The following is an 18,716-nucleotide window of genomic DNA, read 5'->3' on the forward strand; positions in this document are numbered from 1 at the left end:
TGGCTATCAAGTCGTCGTCGTCGCTCGTCGACTCCAGACAACTCAGAGACAACGAAAAGAGGAAATTGTTACAAATTTACAACAAAGTTTGTTGATGCTGAAGTAGATGAATATGCGATAATGTAATTTAGGTTGCCAATGATGCATTGTTGCACTATGCTGACACAGCTTCCAAGTTTGAGGGAGGATGTTTTGAGAGAGGAAGTAAATTTTCTTGGAAGCTCTAAAAGGACCACTTTTGGAACAAGGGGAAATATAATTTGTATACTCACTGCCATCACTATGAGAAACTCCTTCTCGTAATAGAAAATATCGTAATCCTTCCATAGTATACATTTTTGAAGCTTCTAAAGGGTCGACAACATTAAATTTACTCTTTGACATCTTTTGTCCGTCGACAGTCCAGTGGGAGTGAACAAATAGCTGCTGGGGTGGTTCCAAACCTAGGAAGTTAATTTGTTTGTTCATAAGTTTACAAAGTTTTATGTTTTGTTATACTGTTGGAAAACTTACCAGCAGCAATAAGAAATGCTGGCCAATATATGCCGTGGAATTTGAGAATATCTTTTCCAATAACTTGAGTTGTAGGTGGCCAATTGTTTCGGAACTGAAATACATAATTTGAAGATTTAAATGAATTCAATACGTGGGGATATAATATAATAAATTAATTAGGTGGATGGCGAAACAAATCGTAGATAAGCAGGTTATAATGACTTTTTACTCTTAACCATTTATATATTGGAGCAGGAGGGGACCTACAGTTTTCATGTCGAACTTGAACAGCTAAAAAGAAAAATTAGATTCGTCAATTTTCCTCAAGAGGTAGTATATCCGGGTTGGCTACGAAATCCCGCATCACGAAATCCCGCGTAACGAAATCCCGCATAACGAAATCCCGCAAAACGAAATCCCGCAAAACGAAATCCTGCAGAACAGAATCCCGCATAACAAAATCCCGCGTAACGAAATCCCGCCGTTTCGCTCCCTTTTCAAATTATTTCGACACCGCTGTTTTCATATGAAAGGAGACACTCTTCGATGAGAATCATGGATACTTTTTAGATTGTTTGAAAGACAGCACTGTATTGGTTTTGGTGTATCAAATCGTGAGAATCTGTGGAACGAAGGAAAAAAATTTGTCGTTTCAAAATTGTACTTAACCAAGAATATTTTTGGAAATTCTTCAGTAGACGGCGGGATGCATGCAAAGGTGGTTGGGAATGAATGCTCCTGAACAGGTAGGTATGGAGTGAGGGGTTTATGGTAAGTAAAGCATTGCTTGGAATGTTCTTAGCATTCAGGAATAGCAAGATTCCTTGGATGCGTAAAGGACATTTTTAGCATGCTTAGGGGATGGGTCAAGAACGCTTAAAATGGCGTTTAAGCGTTTTAGAGTTCCGTGGGATGGAATTCTCTATTTCGCTTGGATATCATTTTAAGCGTTTTGTGGCGATTGGGTTTGGGGTTGAAAACGCTTAAAATGGTGTTTAAGCGTTTTAGAGTTCCGTGGGATGGAATTCTCTATTTCGCTTGGATATTATTTTAAGCGTTTTGTGGCGATTGGGTTTGGGGTTGAGAACGCTTAAAATGGTGTTTAAGCGTTTTAGAGTTCCGTGGGATGGAATTCTCTTTTTCGCTTCGATTTCATTTTAAGCGTTTTGGGTTGAGAACGCTTAAAATCGTGTTTAAGCGTTTTAGAGTCCCGTGGGATGGAATTCTCTTTTTCGCTTCAATATCATTTTAAGCGTTTTGTGGCGATTGGGTTTGAGGTAGAAAATGCTTAAAATTTCGTTCAAGCTTTTCAGAACTTAAGAAATTTAGTGTTAAAATGTTCTTTTGAGGACTTACAAAAAATTGTAAAGAGTGAAACTAATTTCAAAATAAAAAAATCTTTCAAAAAGTGAAAATTTTGCCTTTATAGTTATTCATATAATGCTCCGGTAAATTTGTTCTTTCCTTTGACATTTTTGTTCTTAGTTGAATAGTTTTGCTACACAAAAATTCTAAGGACCAAAACAAATGGATAAAGTATGTTATTTCATTTAAAATTAGTCAGTGCAAGGTTTTTATTTGAAACCAAAATTTTGTTCGTCCTTTAATGCATATTACAGGTTAATAATCAATAGTTCATAAATTTTTCTAATTTTTGATTTTTGATACGCAACAAATTGTCAAAACGGCATTAATTTTTTTCATTTGTCAATTGGTTGCTCGTTGTAGTAATTAAAATGTCAAATTTCAAAAGTGATATTTTGTGTAAAATTTGACTATAATTCGTCCTTTTTTCATGGTTCGTACTTTTTAGTTCTCAGTTCCATATACTAATCATTAATTAAACGTGATCCTTTTTTAAATATCAGTGAAAAACAGTGATTAAACAGTGAAATAATAGTGAAAACAGTGAAAACAGTGAAATTCTACGTGAAGTATTGTGAAAATGGATTTCGGAAATGCCCAGGTATGTAGAGTTAATATGTGATTGTGTCATATGTTTCCAATTGTGAAATTTTGTGAACCTTAGTGGAAAAGGTAGAAAAGTGTTTAATTAAAAAGTAAATTTTTTTATTAAATCTATGTGTTATTCAAAAGTGAAGAATTCTGACAGTGAAACCTACAAAATAAAATGGAAAAGTGATTACAGTGATTTTATATAACCTATTTAAGTGTTAGAATATAATAATTTTTTGTTGGAAAAGCGTTATTTTAATTAATATTAAACTGAATTATTCACAAAATTTTACAAATATACAAATTGTCTAGTTTTTATCTTTAACTTTTTAAAAAACTTTTGTTAAAGTCAATATTTTCTTTTATTTTTAGGTTGTGCACTCCAATAAAGGAGGAAGAAAAATTGAAAAAGATGGTTACCTCTTCCACTTGGAGAGAAAAAGAGGAGAAAAAAGCTTCTGGTGCTGTGCTGAAAGAAAGTCTTTGCGATGCACTGCAAGACTTCACACAGTAGATGTTGGTGACGTGGTGGTGGTTTCCAACAAGGTGAACGACCATACCCACGCTCCTATGGCTTTCCAAAAGGAAGTCCATAAAGCCAACCACCAAATTAAGCTTAAAGCCAAAGAGGCACTGCCCCCAAGCATTATAATCAGGGACACAATTACAATGGTCGAGCCCGCTTGTCGACCAAGCCTTCCCTCAAAGGCAGCTCAAAAGATGAGAATTCATCGAGTCCGTGAAAGCCTTATTAAAGAGCCTTCTACGCTGGAGGAGATTTGTATTCCGGAACACATTAAGTATACCGACGGTGAGCTCTTTGTGCTTTCCGAGGATTCATACCCGGGCGGCAAGAACATTTTGTTGGGCACAAGGCAAACCATCCAGCTTTTGTCTGAGGCAAAATGCTGGCTGGTGGATGGGACATTTGCAGTGGTGCCAACAATAATGGGGCAATTGTTTTCCGTACATGGCCATATTGATGGAATTGTTGTCCCCCTTGTCTACTGACTAATGAGCCGGAAGTCGAAGGAGACGTATGAAGAATTTTGGCTCCAACTCCTCAAATGCGCCTGCGAATTAAATATATCGCTTAATCCAGAAAGGATAATTTCGGACTTCGAAATGGCCATCATAAGATCCGCCCAAACATTTTTTCCAAACACCCAGACCAACGGGTGTCTATTTCATTTTGGCCAAATAATTTGGCGGAAAGTCCAAAATTTGGGCTTTCAAGTGAAATATGGGCAAAATGAAAATTTTGCCATGGAAATACGGATGATAAAAGCACTGGCTTTTGTGCCGCCAGGCGAGGTTCTAGAATATTTTGAGGCAGCATACGGGGCCTTGGAATTTGCCGAAAGCAAGACGCTGGCAAAGTGGTTCAAAAGAAACTACTTGGGGAGCTCTTCATCAAGACCTCGATACAGTCCAGACTTTTGGACAACGGGTGCTGCTAGTGAAACTAGTTTTCCTAGAACCCAAAACAGTGTCGAGGCATGGCATAGACGGCTTAAGGTCGTAGTAAGCCAAAGACATGCAGGCCTCTACAAGTTGATTGGGGACCTCTCAAAAGAATGCATTGTTGCAAAACTGTCAGTTGAGAGAGTTCGGCGGGGAGAAGAGCCACCAACAACTAAGGCAGTAAAGAGGAACGACAAGCTGCAGAGAGTGTTGAGCAGGAGGACATCAGGCGACAAAGTCCAGTATTTAAGAAATGTTGCTCACAATCTGAGTTTGGCATAGAAGGTAGCTGGCCTTCCAAATAAAAGTTAATCAATCCGTCCTTTTCAGGACGACCAATTATTTATGAGGAGATACATCTTCTTGGAAATTGCCTGCATTAGTATTATTTTTTAATAAACTCTAATCGAAGTGAACAAATTTTGTTTGAAAACAGTACCTGTGGTTGTACCGCTTCGCGGGTTCTCAGGATTTAAAATCCACTTTTCGGCGTCACAACCGCTCACGCAACTCCGTTGCTCCGCTTAGGGTATGTAAAGTCGCCAGGCAGGCGCCTATATCAACAACTTTTTTTTAATAAAAGAACCTGTGGGTGGCGCGCTTCGCGGGATCTCAGGATTTAAACTCCACTTTTCGGGGTTCACACACGCTCACGCAACTCCGTTGCTCCGCTTAGGGTATGTAAAATCGCCAGGCAGGCGCCTGTATCAACAACTTTTTTAATAAAAGCACCTGTGGGTGGGCCGCTTCGCGGGATCTCAGGATTTAAACTCCGCTTTTCGGGGTTCACACCCGCTCACGCAACTCCGTTGCTCCGCTTAGGGTATGTAAAGTCGCCAGGCAGGCGCCTATATCAACAACTTGTTTTTAATAAAAGCACCTGTGGGTGGCCCGCTTCGCGGGATCTCAGGATTTAAACTCCACTTTTCGGGGTTCACACCCGCTCACGCAACTCCGTTGCTCCGCTTAGGGTATGTAAAATCGCCAGGCAGGCGCCTGTATCAACAACTTTTTTAATAAAAGCACCTGTGGGTGGCCCGCTTCGCGGGATCTCAGGATTTAAACTCCGCTTTTCGGGGTTCACACCCGCTCACGCAACTCCGTTGCTCCGCTTAGGGTATGTAAAGTCGCCAGGCAGGCGCCTATATCAACAACTTTTTTTTTAATAAAAGAACCTGTGGGTGGCCCGCTTCGCGGGATCTCAGGATTTAAACTCCGCTTTGCGGGGTTCACACCCGCTCTCGAAACTCCGTTGCTCCGCTTAGGGTATGTAAAGTCGCCAGGCAGGCGCCTATATCAACAACTTTTTTAGACAAAAATAATTGACTGTAATCCTGTATGATTGCTTTCGCAAAATTTCCTACCTCACTCTCAATTATGAAAATCAACAAGTACGAAGGAGGCGTATCCAAATCAAATTGAAAAAACTGCCATGCATCCTTTGAAAAGAGTATAAAAGTAGTGCTCATTTGGCATTATTTTCAGTTCTTCTTAGGACTCCGTGAGGTGAACACCTCACACAGAGATATGAACTTGTAGTTCAACCAGCGCTCTATTTAGAGTGACGACAGCGCTCGAAGTGCTTTTTCGCGTTTTGGTTGATTCGATATGTGAATCTTCCTTTACGCTTAAAAAGCATTTTAAGCGTGTTGAGTTCGCTGCCCTTTCATAGGCGTTTTAGAACGTTCATTCTGAGAATGTTCTTAAGCGCTTGAAAATTTACTAGCTTAAAACGGTGTTTAAGCGTTTTGAAAGTTCTTTTGAGAGCTTCAAAAAATATTCAAAGAGATGAAAACAAGATTTCTACTTTTGGAGCGTTTTTTCCAAAAAAATCGATTTTAGCTTAAATACGACTTTAAGCGTGCTAAAAATCAATTTTTTCACAAATACCCTCAAGAGGCTAACTTCGCCGGAATAAGCTTCAAAATCAAATTTTACATACGAATAACCTAACAATCCACCAAAATAAATTTTCAAAGAAAATAACAAGCGATAAGCGACAAGAAGGAAAAAATATTTTTTTCAGACAAAATATTTTTCACTACTTTTCCATAAAATATTTTTTCCAGAGTACTTTTTTATGCCGTACTAGAAATCCTGCCAAAAAGGAGTAGAAAAATCCCGCGGCCATCGGCGGGATTTCGTTACTCCGACCATTTTCTGTGCGTGTGTCACACAAAAAATATCAAATTTAATCGGCGGGATTTCGTTACGCGGGATTTTGTGTTGCGGGATTTCGTTACGATCCCAGTATATCCGTGAAAAAAACTTCTAGATGGCACAGGCCGCGATTAAACCCAGACTTCGGACATGACAGGCCTACGCACTACTCATCAGGCCACGGAAGTTTATAAGCTGCAACAGAGAATTTATTATATCGTCAAGATTAAGGGTTAATAACGTTAATCATTATTTTTAACACCCCATAGGAATTTATTTTAACCAGTCCGATTTGAAGAATTGAAAATATTGAAATTTGTTGATGTTTCAAATACCCTAAAATCGAAATCAAAGTTTTTTGTCGGTTTGAAGGTTTTCGGAAATTGAGAGCAACTCTTTAAGCAGAAAAACTAGATGAGAAGACAGTAATTTAATTTGATCGAAGATCTTAAGGCATAAGAAGGAATGGGGAATTGGGGATACCGTGACATGGGAATATCTTTCGTCTACAGTCGAGTATCGGATATGGTTTCTTCCTTTTAGATGTCTGTTAGTAAGGCGGAAGGTGTTTGGTTCACAAGTGTCATATTTTATATTTTTGGTAAGTATTAAAATGGAAAACAAAGACTAAAGATCAGAGTTGAAAAAACTGCCAGAAGGATGACGATAGCAAAGTAGAATTTAACCCAACAGAAAAAAAAAAGATGGAAAATATTCTTGAATCATAAAGACGAGTGGAAAAGTTAACAACTTTGGAGTATGGAGTTAAGGTTAAGTAACAACATTTCAGCCGTTTCAGCAGTCAAGTTGATCTAGCTAATACTGGTTGTGAAGCTAACACTGCGGGACCTGCGTTCGTCGTCAGCGGTGCTGGATGCCACTATCATCAACTGCACTTCTCTCACCATTACGCACACCGCCGCCGGCCGTTCGTAAAGTTGAAGCTAAAGATCCAACCCGCTCTAGGATGATAATTCATCATCATGCTGACGGCAAGGACGACGACGATAATGATGACTTTGATGGCGACGAGATGATGAGGAAGATGCTGATGCTGGCAAAAGGTCTAAGAAAACTTATGTTGAATTCTTATTGGTACATTCGGTCAGAGCTTAAATTGATCTGTTTAAACTTATCCATCCATCTATTGAAGTTAACATATTTTAAGTTGAAAGAAGAAGTCGCTGAATCTCTCCCTACGTTTTATGTGCATACGTCTTTACATTCTGGTCGCATTTTTGTATCCGTCATACCTCAAGAATCGGCTGTAATATCGACTTCAAATAAATTTAGTTTTAATATAATAACATAAAAAGGTCTCGAAAGGACTTTCAAAAAATTGAGTAGGTGAGTTGGTACTATTCAACTTCAATTATATTTTGTATTTTAAAACCAAACTAGTATAATTTCGAAAAAAAAACATCTACAAATATTTCTCGAACAAAAAATGATATTATCTCCAAAGTAATTTAACAGTTAAAGAATTACGCTTTTAACATCTACTAATTTTTTAGAAAAATAGAAATAAAAGCACGTTGACAAAAAATAAAAACCTTTAGAAAATACTACTAAAAATTGGTTTTCAAAGAAAATTGATATTGAAATCTAGCTTATTTTATGATAAATAAATAGTTTTTTATTGTTTTTTTGAAATTTAGATATTTTTTTAGAAAAATCAGACAACTAAAAAAAAGTTAAACTTACACAACTAACTAAAAACTAATAAGAATGGTTTTCGACTCATGTTTAATGAGAACTAAGAATGATATTGACTTCAAACTTTGTTTTACCTTAGTAAAAATAGTGCAACTAACATTTTTAAAAAATATCGACGGACGAATGTGAAGTTATCAGTGTAATTCGCATCCCAGCCTCTTTTTGAACATATTATCAAAAATATGGAAGCTCAAGAAATAGTTTTTGGGAGTTTAAATGAATATTGCGACTTATTTTTTTAAAAAACAAACATTTTTAAAAATGGAACAAGGTAATAATTGTAAATACCAAAATTTTACTCGAATATAATATTTTATTGCCAAAAAGCTTTAGTGTTTTCCAAAATCAGACAGATAGGGTATCCGGATGCCTCTTTGTCGGTGTTTTACGTATAAAAAACAACTGATTCCAATCAGAAAGGATGTCAAAAAGGGGATCCAACGGTATCTGAGAATTTAAGGTATATGTTGATATCTGACAGAACAGCTGTTTTTTGTACTAAATTTATCTATTTTATTCGTGGAATGATGGTCAGTGCGTTGGTCTGTCATGCCAGGATCTTGGGTTTAATCTCTGCCTCCACCCACCTAAAGTTTTTTTCATGGGTACTGTTCTCCATGAGTAGGCTAGTTTTCAATGCACTGTTGCGCCACCTAATATATTAAGTCATTGAAAACTTTATTTAACAATAATTTAGGACCTCAAAATATGAACTTTTTTTATGATTTTTGTGAACAGCTGGAAGTTGTTATTATTTTGTGCCAGCTATCTCAATTTAGGTATGCAATAGTTCAAAAAAGGTATCTTAATATTCAGCTATGCGGGATACCCTTTCCAACACGAGATTCAACGTAGCTAATGGGCTTTTTAATAAAGCTAGTGGCTGCTTAGTCAAAATTCGACAAAACTAGTCAATCCGGAACTGTCATATTAATGACAAATACAAATATATAAAATAAGAAACATTTGTGTTTTAAGAACTTTAAATAGTTTTTTTTTTCTTTTAAAATTCAATAAAACCAAATAGAAGACACAATATGATTGATTTTTTATTTAAATACTGAAAGATTAATTTCATTTTGAATTCTTGTGTCCTTACCGGGCAACTGATTGTTAAACATCAAAACCAGTGTGCACTAACTTTTTAGCCAAAATTGGTACACTACGTAGGAGGGAAATTCCAACTACTTTTGTAGTTAGATTTAGCTGATCAGAATTCCTTGACTACGTAGCCACTAGCTTTGTGAATACGACCAATTGACTCCACAATTATTGCGTGAAAAAAAAAATTAAATCTAGTAAAATTTTAAGAAAAATCCAAATTTTTGTATAAAAAATAAAAATCTACACAAAATTTGTAAGGAATAATTTTTTATTGGAAGGTCTAGATAATGAATAAAAGTAGTGACTTCAAAATTATAGTATTCTATACAAAATATAGTTGGTCGCATAAGGTGAATCTTTTACAAAAATCCAAAAGGCATTTTCTTATAAGGAATAAAAGTCCCCTCAAGGAATGCTACTAAGAACTAGTAAAAATTGGTTTTCGACAAAAATAGCTGGGAAAAAGTGGATATTGAAATCAATCTTGTTAAAAATCATAATGCGAAACAGTTTTGCTAACTTTTAGTTAAGCTTTGAAATTTTTTTTTACAAATTATAAAAATTTATAAAAAACAACTAAAAATCGGTTTAGACTTAAGTATGATGAGAACTAAGAAAGATTTTGACTTCAAACTTTTTTTTTCAGGCGACAGAATAACAGAAAAAGGTGAAGTTATCAGACTAGTTTGCATCGCAGACTCTTTTCATTTTTTTTTTTTTTTTTTTTCAAAAATACAGAAGAACACGAAATGGTTTTTGGGAGTTTAAACGGATATCGCGACTTCGTTTTTTAACAACAAACATTTTTAGAAACTGAGCAAGGCAATTATTATAAGTTTCAAAATTTTGCATACAATACTCGTAAAATATTAGTTATTAACTTCCCATAGGCAGTTATTGTAATGGGTCCGATTTGTCAAATTAAAAATTTTGACATTTCTCGACGTTTCAAGGTCCCTGGAGTCGAAATAAAAGATTTTTAGAAAGATGTCTGTGCGTGCGTGTGTACGTACGTTCGTACGTCCGTACGTTCGCGACGTTTTTTTCGTCTTCCATAGCTCAAGAACCAGAAGAGATAATAAGGCAGAAAGATGCAGAAAGGGCTCTCAAGAATATTGCGTTGGTGGTCTTTTTTACCATAGCATAGCAGTTTGAAAAAAAAGGTGAACATTTTGGTTAACCCTAAATATCTTACGAACCAAAAACGCTAGAGACTTGAATTAAATTTTATATAACATATTGTGACGTGATATCAAAGAAGTATATTTTTGAGAAAAATCGAATTGACAGTTTTTTTTTTAATACAGTTTTTTTTTTTAATAAAAAACATTACTCAAAGTTAGTAAAAATTGAATATCGATTGAAATATCTTTTCAAAAACTTCAAATTTAGGCTTCAAACTTATTTTTTCTTATAAAAAAATACTATGAACATTCTGAAAAATGTTGAGAAAAATTGAATTGACAGTTTTTTTACAAAAAATAAAAGCCTAAAAAAAAAATTAATAAAAGTTGGTAAAAATTGATTTTCGACTCAAAACTTTGAGATATTGGCTTTAATTTACTTTTTTCTTTTAAAAAATATTGTTGTCAACATTCAGTAAAATTTTGAAAAAAATCGAATTGACAGTTTTTTTACAAAAAATTAAAAACCGACAAAAAATAACAAAAGTTGGTAAAAAATGATTTTCGACTCAAATATCTTTTCAAAAATTTAAGATAATAGCTTCCTACTAATTTTTACTTATAAGAAATATTGTTTTTAACATAAGGACAAATTTTGAGATAAATCGAATTGACAATTTTTTTTACAAAAAATAAAAACCTAAAAAAAATTAAAAAAGTTGGTAAAAATTGATTTTCGACTCAAATATCTCTTCAAAAATTTGAAATATTGGCTTTAAACTTATTATATTTCACAGAAAATATTGTTTTCAATATTCAGTAATTTTTATATAAAAATCCAACAGCCCGTACACAAATTTGTTAAAAATTGATACATATAGACAAACTTTTAAGCAAGACAAATCGACAGACGGAATGGGAAGTTATCAGTGTGGGTCGCATCCCAGCCTCTTTTTTCTTTTCCAAATTGACAAGGAACCCTTTTACAGAAAGCAATTAATTAAGTTGTGCAGAAAATAAATAAATCATAGAGTAGTAAAGTTCAGCTTTCAGTTGAATGAAAAAACATTATCAACTGTCATTTTGATTTTTAGACTTGAGTTGATACTTTGGAAAATTTTTCTTGACTAACTTTCCAGTCAGCTTTCCATCAAAGTTGCCTTAACTGGAAGCTAATTTTTTGGCAGCTGGCCAATCAGATACTAAAAACTTGCCTAAGTTTCAAGGAATTTGTACAAAATGATCCGATCACGATGAATGATGCAAGGAAGCGTCCTGATTGGCCAAAATGGGAAAAGGCTATTAATGATGAATATTCTTCGTTGTTAAAGAATTGTACTCGGTCTTTGTGTAAGTTACCCACTGGTCGAATGGCTGTCACTTGTAAATGGGTTTTCAAGTTGAAATATAAGTCAAATGGTGGCATCGACAGGTATAAAGCCAGACTAGTTGCTGGTGGTGACTCAACCAGAAGGTTTTGAGAAAGATGAATCCATGGTTTGCAAGCATTATTAATTTGGAATGAGCGTTTTAATCAATTCATTCTTAAAATTGGTTTTAACCGTTGTCAATCAGAACTATGATGTTCAAATGGTAGACATGTGCATTCAAGAGGACACAAGCGTCCACAGGTTTTTTCTTAAAACCAACCTCTGTCTATCAACTCCTACTCTCACCTCCACGTGGTGAACATCGGGTGCCTAGTACCTCAACTGGAGATTGGGTTCCAACCCCAGTGGAAAGTTGTTGGGGGCAGCAAACGAGAGAGGTGGGGAATGGTGTTTCCACTAAGGCACCTCTCCGTATCCAGACGGCAGCGGAGGAATTCCCGAGATGGAATCAACGGTGGCGTCTACAGTTCCAGTAAGGTTGAACTACTTAGTGAACACCTTATAGAGCTTCTTCGACATATTCGGAGCCCAGACCTGTAAGGAGCGGTTTATCCGGCTCCCCTTCCTTGGAGTTATGAGGATCTGGCCCTCCAGGTTGGGGGTTGTGCCGTCGGGGTGACTTCCTGGCCACGTAAAAATACCTTAAGTTTCGAAGCACCAACAAGCCTCGGATACGGACGGATTCACTGTTGACAACCCACGCAAACGAAATAAGGACAACGAACTTCGGATATGTACGTGGAATGTTAGGTCCCTTAACAGACCACGTGCAGCCGAACAATTATCGGAAGCCCTAAACTGCTGTAAGGCAGATATAACAGCCATCCAAGAAGTGCGATGGGATGGACCGGGCTAACGCAAACTAAAAGACTGCGATATCTACTACGGCGACTGCTACCGAGAACAAAGACAGCGTCTATTTGGGTGTGGATTTGTTGTTGGAACTAGGCTCAGGCAAAAAGTCTTAAGTTTCAACAGTGTGAGCGAGCGCATCACGACAATCCGCATCAAGGCTAAATAGAGGAGAAAGATGAAGACACCAAAGACATATTCTTGGAGCTCTTGGACAAGACATATAAGCAGTGCCCTGGCTATGACATTAAAATTGTCTTAAAAGATTTTAAAGACAAGCTAGTAAGAGAAGACATCTTTGGTGGCACAATCGGGAGATACAGCCTGCACGACACTACCTCCGACAACGGATTCAGGCTGATCGATTTCGCTGCGGGCGAGACGTTCAGTAGCTAGTAATATCCACAAGGGGACATGGAAATCTCCTGATCAATCAACCGTCAACCAGATTGACCACATTGCGATCGACGCACGACACTTCTCCAGTATCCAGGATATCCGAACATTCCGAGAGGCCAACATTGACTCGGACCACTACCTCGTTGTATCCAAGGTACGGCTACGGATATCCCGATCCAAGCCAATACAAGGAAGTACTGTGAGAAGATTAGACGGCTACAATCGCAACAGACTACCATGTCCTTTTCCGATCGAGTCTCTAATAACCTCCTAGGGAGTCCAATGCTTCCTGCATTAAGCATTGAAAACCAGTGGCAACATTGCCTTGCAGCCATCAGAGATGCCGCCTCTGAAGTGCTAGGTTTCACACGGCCACCACAGCAAAACCCCTGGGTTGACGACGAATGCAGGTCAAACAAAGCTGCTGGAGCTGACGGCATCGCTGCCGAACTATTCAAAGCAGCAGGCGATGACTTGGTACGGAGCATGCACCAACTGATCTGCAAAATATGTTCGGAAGAAAGCATGCCCGATGAGTGGAATTTCAGCATAGTGTGCCCGATACATAAGAAAGGAGACCCTCTAAACTGCGCCAACTACAGAGGCATCAATCTCCTTAACATTGCGTATAAGATCCTCTCTGCCGTATTATGTGAACGTCTGAAGCCATTCGTCAACAACCTGATTGGTCCTTATTAGTGTGGCTTCAGACCAGGAAAGTCCACTATCGACCAAATATTCACACTACGGCAGATCTTGGAAAAAACCCAGGAGTTTTGGCATCCCTGTCAAACTTAGACTAAAGAATAACATTGAAAACTCTGCCATAAGGATGACTATATGGCAATGTATCCCTGTCAATCTTATTCGTTTGTGCAGAATGACGATGGAGAATGCACGCTGCTCTATCAAGGTCGGAAAAGATCTTACCGATTCATTTGATGTCAAAAAAGGTTTTAGACAACCACTGTCATGCGACTTCTTCAACATCGTTCTGAAAAGAATTGTGCAAAACTCAACCGTCAACACTAGAGGCACAATCTTCCAAAGGTTCATCCAATTACTCGGATGCGCAGATGATATTGACATAATTGGAAGATCAAAGCGTGATGTCAGTGGAGCGTTTTTGAGCATTGCAACGGAAGCGAAGAAGATGGGTTTAGTTGTCAATGAGGGCAAGACCAAGTATATGCTGTCATCAAAAAAGGACACTGAACAACGATGTCTTGAACAAAACGGTACCATGGACAGCTATATTTTTGAGGTAGTTAAGGATTTTGTCTACCTACGCACCGCTATTAATACAGACAACGACAACAGCGCTGAAATCAAACGAAGAATAACTCTTGCAAATCGCTGCTTCTTTGGACTTAGAAGGCAATTGAGAAGTAAAGTCCTCTCTCGAGCATCTAAAATCACCATCTATAAGACACTCATCATCCCGGTTCTCATTTATGGCGCTGAGGCCTGGACTCTGTCAAAGAAAGATGTGAGATTTTTTTAGGATGCTTCGAGAGAAAAATTCTTCGGGTGATTTTTGGTCCCGTACGCATAGATGGAGAATGGAGGAGAAGATATAACGACGAACTGTACGGGCTGTACAGCGACACTGACCTAGTTAGCATAATTAAAGTCCAACGGCTTAAATTGCTAGGTAGAGCTAATGGACATCAACGCTTCAGCATGGATGGTCTTCGAATCCAATCCCGAAGGACGGCGCAGTAGAGGAAGACCGCGACTCAGGTGGCGCACGCAGGTGGGAGAGGACCTCAACCAACTTGGCGTGCGAAACCGGAGACAGCTAGCTAGGAACCGAGCTGGCTGGAGACGCTTGTTGGTTGAGGGCCAGGTCCGCCCGGACTGTAGCGCTACCTTGAGTAAGTAAGTATGAAGTTTTGTTCTGAAAATAAATCAGTAATACACGCCACTTATTCCGGAGGATATCATATTCACTTTATTATTTGTTTTTAAATACTTTTCTTTGTCAGATTTTAAAAAATAAGTCATATTTACGCTTTATTCAAATGTTCTTCGATCAGTTTTAGAGATGAATTCGATTGAACACCTTTAAGCGATGTATATACCTTTAATAGTTCTTTTAGCCTTAGGCCACTATTGAATTTTCAAAGATTCGATGGTATCCTACAAAATTGTGGGGTTCCATTTTATTGCATTTTTATGTTTGCCGGAAACTTGGATTCAAAATACTATGCATTGAGAGTGGCCCTCATTTTGAAATGGTTCCCTTAAAAAAGGTTATTGTGAGTAGTCACTCTTAGATACACTGAAATCCCGTTTCTGTAATCCCAACATATTTTGTAGTAGTTCTAAAAAAAAATACTATATGAAATCCTAATATTTTTGGTATCCAAAGTATTCTAAGGCCGTAAAAGATAATTCAATTACATTATCACGCAGGCTCTAAGCCGCCTCAAGGCGCTTTCATCTTAAAATTACCATAATCAAAGATAAATAAACTTTAAAAATAATTTTTACTACGGCATAGTTTAAAAATACGACTTAAAATATTTAACGAACTCTGCCCTTATCCTAACTTGGTATACAATTTGGGATAGTTAGCAAAAAGCTTCAAGAAAACAAACATCTATTCTTATAGGCGGTCTCAATTGTACTATCTAAAAGGTCACCTTTTTTTGTGCCTAAATCATTTTTCAGTTGAAACAATCCTACACAAGATTTGACTTAAGATAAAACCAAGAACTTATTTTAATTATGACTCGATCACAATTCTTAGATTGACTTTAAATCCTTACCTTCTCATTTGGATATCCGGCCGAAGTCAAATAGTTGATCAGTGCATCCAGCCAAACGTAAACCGTTTGACTGTCATCGTCTGGAACTGGAATAGCCCAATGAACTCTATTCGATGGCCTCGATATGGAAACATCTGGCAGTGGTTCACTTAAATAGTCTAATAGGATTTTCTCAAACTTAGCTGGTCGAATACGACCGCCTTGTTTGACCCAATAAAGTACATCTTCTTGTATTTTCGCCAAACTGAACATATAATTTGTCTCCTCAGTCCATTCAACGGGATGTCCAGACTCCAGGGAGCATTTACTTCCATCTGGGTTAGTTTTTAGCTGGCTGTCTGTGAGGAATGTTTCGTCTGACACACAATACCAGCCGTTGTACTGAGATGAATGGATGTGACCTCGAGACTTTAGTTCATTCTGAAGGACAATAAATTAGTACATTGAGTTCCAAAAAGTAACATTTTAAATGAAAGAAGGCTACCAACCCAAAAGTGTGCTACAGCCTTTTTATGACGATCTTCAGACGTCCGAATAAAGTCTGTATATTGAATTCCAGATTCATGGAATACTTTTCTGTAGCTCTGTGAAATGTCATCACAGTACTTAGCTACATTGACATTGTGGGTAGCAGCAGCTTGTTGGATCTTCGTCCCATGTTCATCGGTTCCAGTGCAGAAGTGTGTCGTTATTTGGGGATTCCTTAAGCTTTTATAGCGTACAATGGCATCAGCAATTACTGCTGAATACAAATGACCTATATGGGGAGCTATTCAAAACAAATTTCTTGAGTTTTATTCATGATTCTCAGCCGGCAATATTCAAGTTGACGAAACTTACACGCATTTACATAGAAAATTGGAGTTGTCACGTAAATTGAATCACTGGCTCTTGTAGAGAAATTATGTAGTTGCAGAAATTTCCTCAGAAACATGTTAATTTCATTCAAATTCTTTATTTAATTTAATAAAATAAATAAAATTTAAGACACACAATCAAACTACGAAGTTACGTGTTGTCATTTCATGGAACACGAGTGACAGTAGGCTGACAGACTTGTCAAATAACAGCTGTGAGTTAAATTTTCGGTTTTGTTTGCACGAAATGATAGATGGCACTACGGACGGTTAATAGAATTTTAGAAGAATACATTTTCTGTTTCCGGTAATATATTTTTAAATTTTATACATTTTTAGTAAAAAAAGAACATTTTAAAACAGTTGTAAAGTTAATGTTTATAAAATTTAATAACTTGATTGAGATGAGACTGGTTAAAGTAAAAGTTTTGAAGACGTTAACATGAGCAAGAAAAGCTTTCATTTAAAATCGAATCGAAACTGTTTTCGTTTAAATAAGACAATCTGTAGAAGGCTAGTAACAGCTTCATTTGAGACATAAGAGGTATGATAAAAAAGATGAATGTTTTTCAAGTTGCGAGGTTTATTTTAAAAAAATATTTAATTTTCAGATTTGTAAGCGGCTTTGGTGTGGAGGAAGAATCAGGTTTCATGATTAGATATGCCTCGAAGTGAAAATCAAAGAAAACGTCTTTAAACGTGATCTATACTTGTAAGTTGTAAGACTTGACGAAAGTTATGCAGGGTTAGAAAATTCATTTGGCCGACTTCTTGCAATGGTGTACGCCAGAATTATCAAACAAAGGTGAGAGAAAAAGAAGAAATTTTAATTAATTCGAAAACCAGTTAAAAGCCTTTATCAGAAAGGTTAAAGACTATCAGCCCAATTCTAAATGAAAATTCCCAGGGAAATATTTCCCTTTTCCCTTCTCTCATATTCTAAACGAAAAATTCCCGGGGATTTTGTTCCCTTTTCTCTTTTCCCTTATTATAAACTAACTTCGAATGTGGGAACAAATACTCCGAGAAAAAAGTAGGCATTCTAAATGTCAAAAGAAGGGAATTAAAAAATGTATTTGGCGCGAGTTTCTTCCCGATAAATTTGGTGGGGAGTTTGACCAAAATGTAAGATTTTATTTATTTTTTAAAACAATAAATGTTAAAATTTGAGTTTTTTTAGGTCTAAAACAACAAACAAGTGCCAGCTTCAAATTCTGTTGAGTTTGATGGAAGCCCAACGCGATATTGCTTGTGGCTTCCAGAAAGGAAGCAAGGAGGAGGTGTTACTGTTTTGGCATGCGGCTGAAAATGCTTTAAATGCATCTGGGCCACCAAGCAAAAACATATCGGAATGGAAAAAGGTAATTTTTTTAAACGAAAATTCGATAATTTATTATTAAGAAGTACGTGTTATTATTTTAGGTGTGGTGTGACCAGAAAAAATATGTTAGAGCTAAGGCTGCTACAAACCTTAAGGCCAGAAATGGTACTGGCGGTGGGCCAAACAAAGAACAAAAACTTTCCGACTATGAACAGGCTGTCTACGACTTAATTGGGATGAAAGAGTCAATAGAAGGTGTAACAGCAAAAACTTTTGGCCTGGAAACAAAAAAGGTAAACAAAGAAAATGTTCAACCTCCGGAAAACGAACCTGTAGTTGAAGGATACCTCCAGGAATTAGTTATTGAAGCCCTATATGACGAACCAGAATCAACACCAGTAAATACAACGCAAAGGGGTTACCCTCGTCCGAGTACAAGTAGTACAAAGAAAAGGACTGCCTCAGAAGCTTTTGATGAGGAACTTAAGACTCAAAGGGAGTTATGTGAGGCTGTCAAGGGTGTAGTTGAGGAAATTAAAGAAAATAGAAGAAACACCACAAAAGTTTACCGAGCTCTTGACAAAATTTATGAATTTAAAAAAAAAAGTTATGAAGATTATTTGGCGATAAAAAAAGAAAAACTTGAGGAACTAACTAACCAAGAATCCAAAAATTTCTTGCTCCATTTAAATATTCCTGCTCAAAGTGCACCTTTAGTGGGCTCACATTCCAAATGAAGGAATCATGACATGCACCTGGATGGGAAGCATCGACGTACGAAATTCTTAATTCATTGTCACAAAGGAGCATGACATTAAGGCTATATTTTCCTTTTCTATTATAAAATAAGTGCCTGTTTTCAGAAGGGGCAATGATCTGAACGTGCGTTCCGTCAACACAACCAACAATTCCAGGAAAATTATGTTTCGTATAGAACGCCAACGCTATATTTCTTTTTTCTGCAACTGTTTTAGGTAGTTTTATCCACTGTGGACATAATTGCTCCTCTAAAACTTCAAGTACTTCAGCTAGCACCTTGCTGAAACTAGGTTGAGCCATACCAACCCTTCCTTCGTTTCCGACCCCGGTTTGATACCCTCCCT

General features: G+C 37.0%; 2 protein-coding genes across 2 annotated transcripts in view; one reads left to right on the forward strand and one right to left on the reverse strand.

The window, feature by feature from the left end:
- LOC129941045 (methionine--tRNA ligase, mitochondrial) overlaps window positions 1-16,452 on the reverse strand; it is a 121,391-nt gene extending 104,939 nt beyond the window's left edge. Inside the window, exons 1-5 of the mRNA XM_056049591.1 lie at window positions 16,276-16,452; window positions 15,924-16,204; window positions 15,436-15,855; window positions 514-607; window positions 273-443 (exon numbers count right to left, since the gene is read on the reverse strand). Coding sequence (XP_055905566.1) covers window positions 273-443; window positions 514-607; window positions 15,436-15,855; window positions 15,924-16,204; window positions 16,276-16,369 — 1,060 coding nt within the window. The 5' untranslated portion in view covers window positions 16,370-16,452. The remainder of the gene's footprint in view (window positions 1-272; window positions 444-513; window positions 608-15,435; window positions 15,856-15,923; window positions 16,205-16,275) is intronic.
- A 727-nt stretch (window positions 16,453-17,179) lies between these two features.
- On the forward strand, window positions 17,180-18,350 carry LOC129939653 (uncharacterized). Its single transcript, XM_056047756.1, has 3 exons — window positions 17,180-17,417; window positions 17,473-17,653; window positions 17,715-18,350. Coding segments are annotated over exons 1-3 (819 nt in total). The 5' UTR covers window positions 17,180-17,415.
- The last annotated feature ends 366 nt before the right edge of the window (window positions 18,351-18,716 follow it).

Source organism: Eupeodes corollae, chromosome 1 (genome assembly GCF_945859685.1).
Source record: "Eupeodes corollae chromosome 1, idEupCoro1.1, whole genome shotgun sequence".
In the NCBI taxonomy this organism is placed as follows: domain Eukaryota; kingdom Metazoa; phylum Arthropoda; class Insecta; order Diptera; family Syrphidae; genus Eupeodes; species Eupeodes corollae.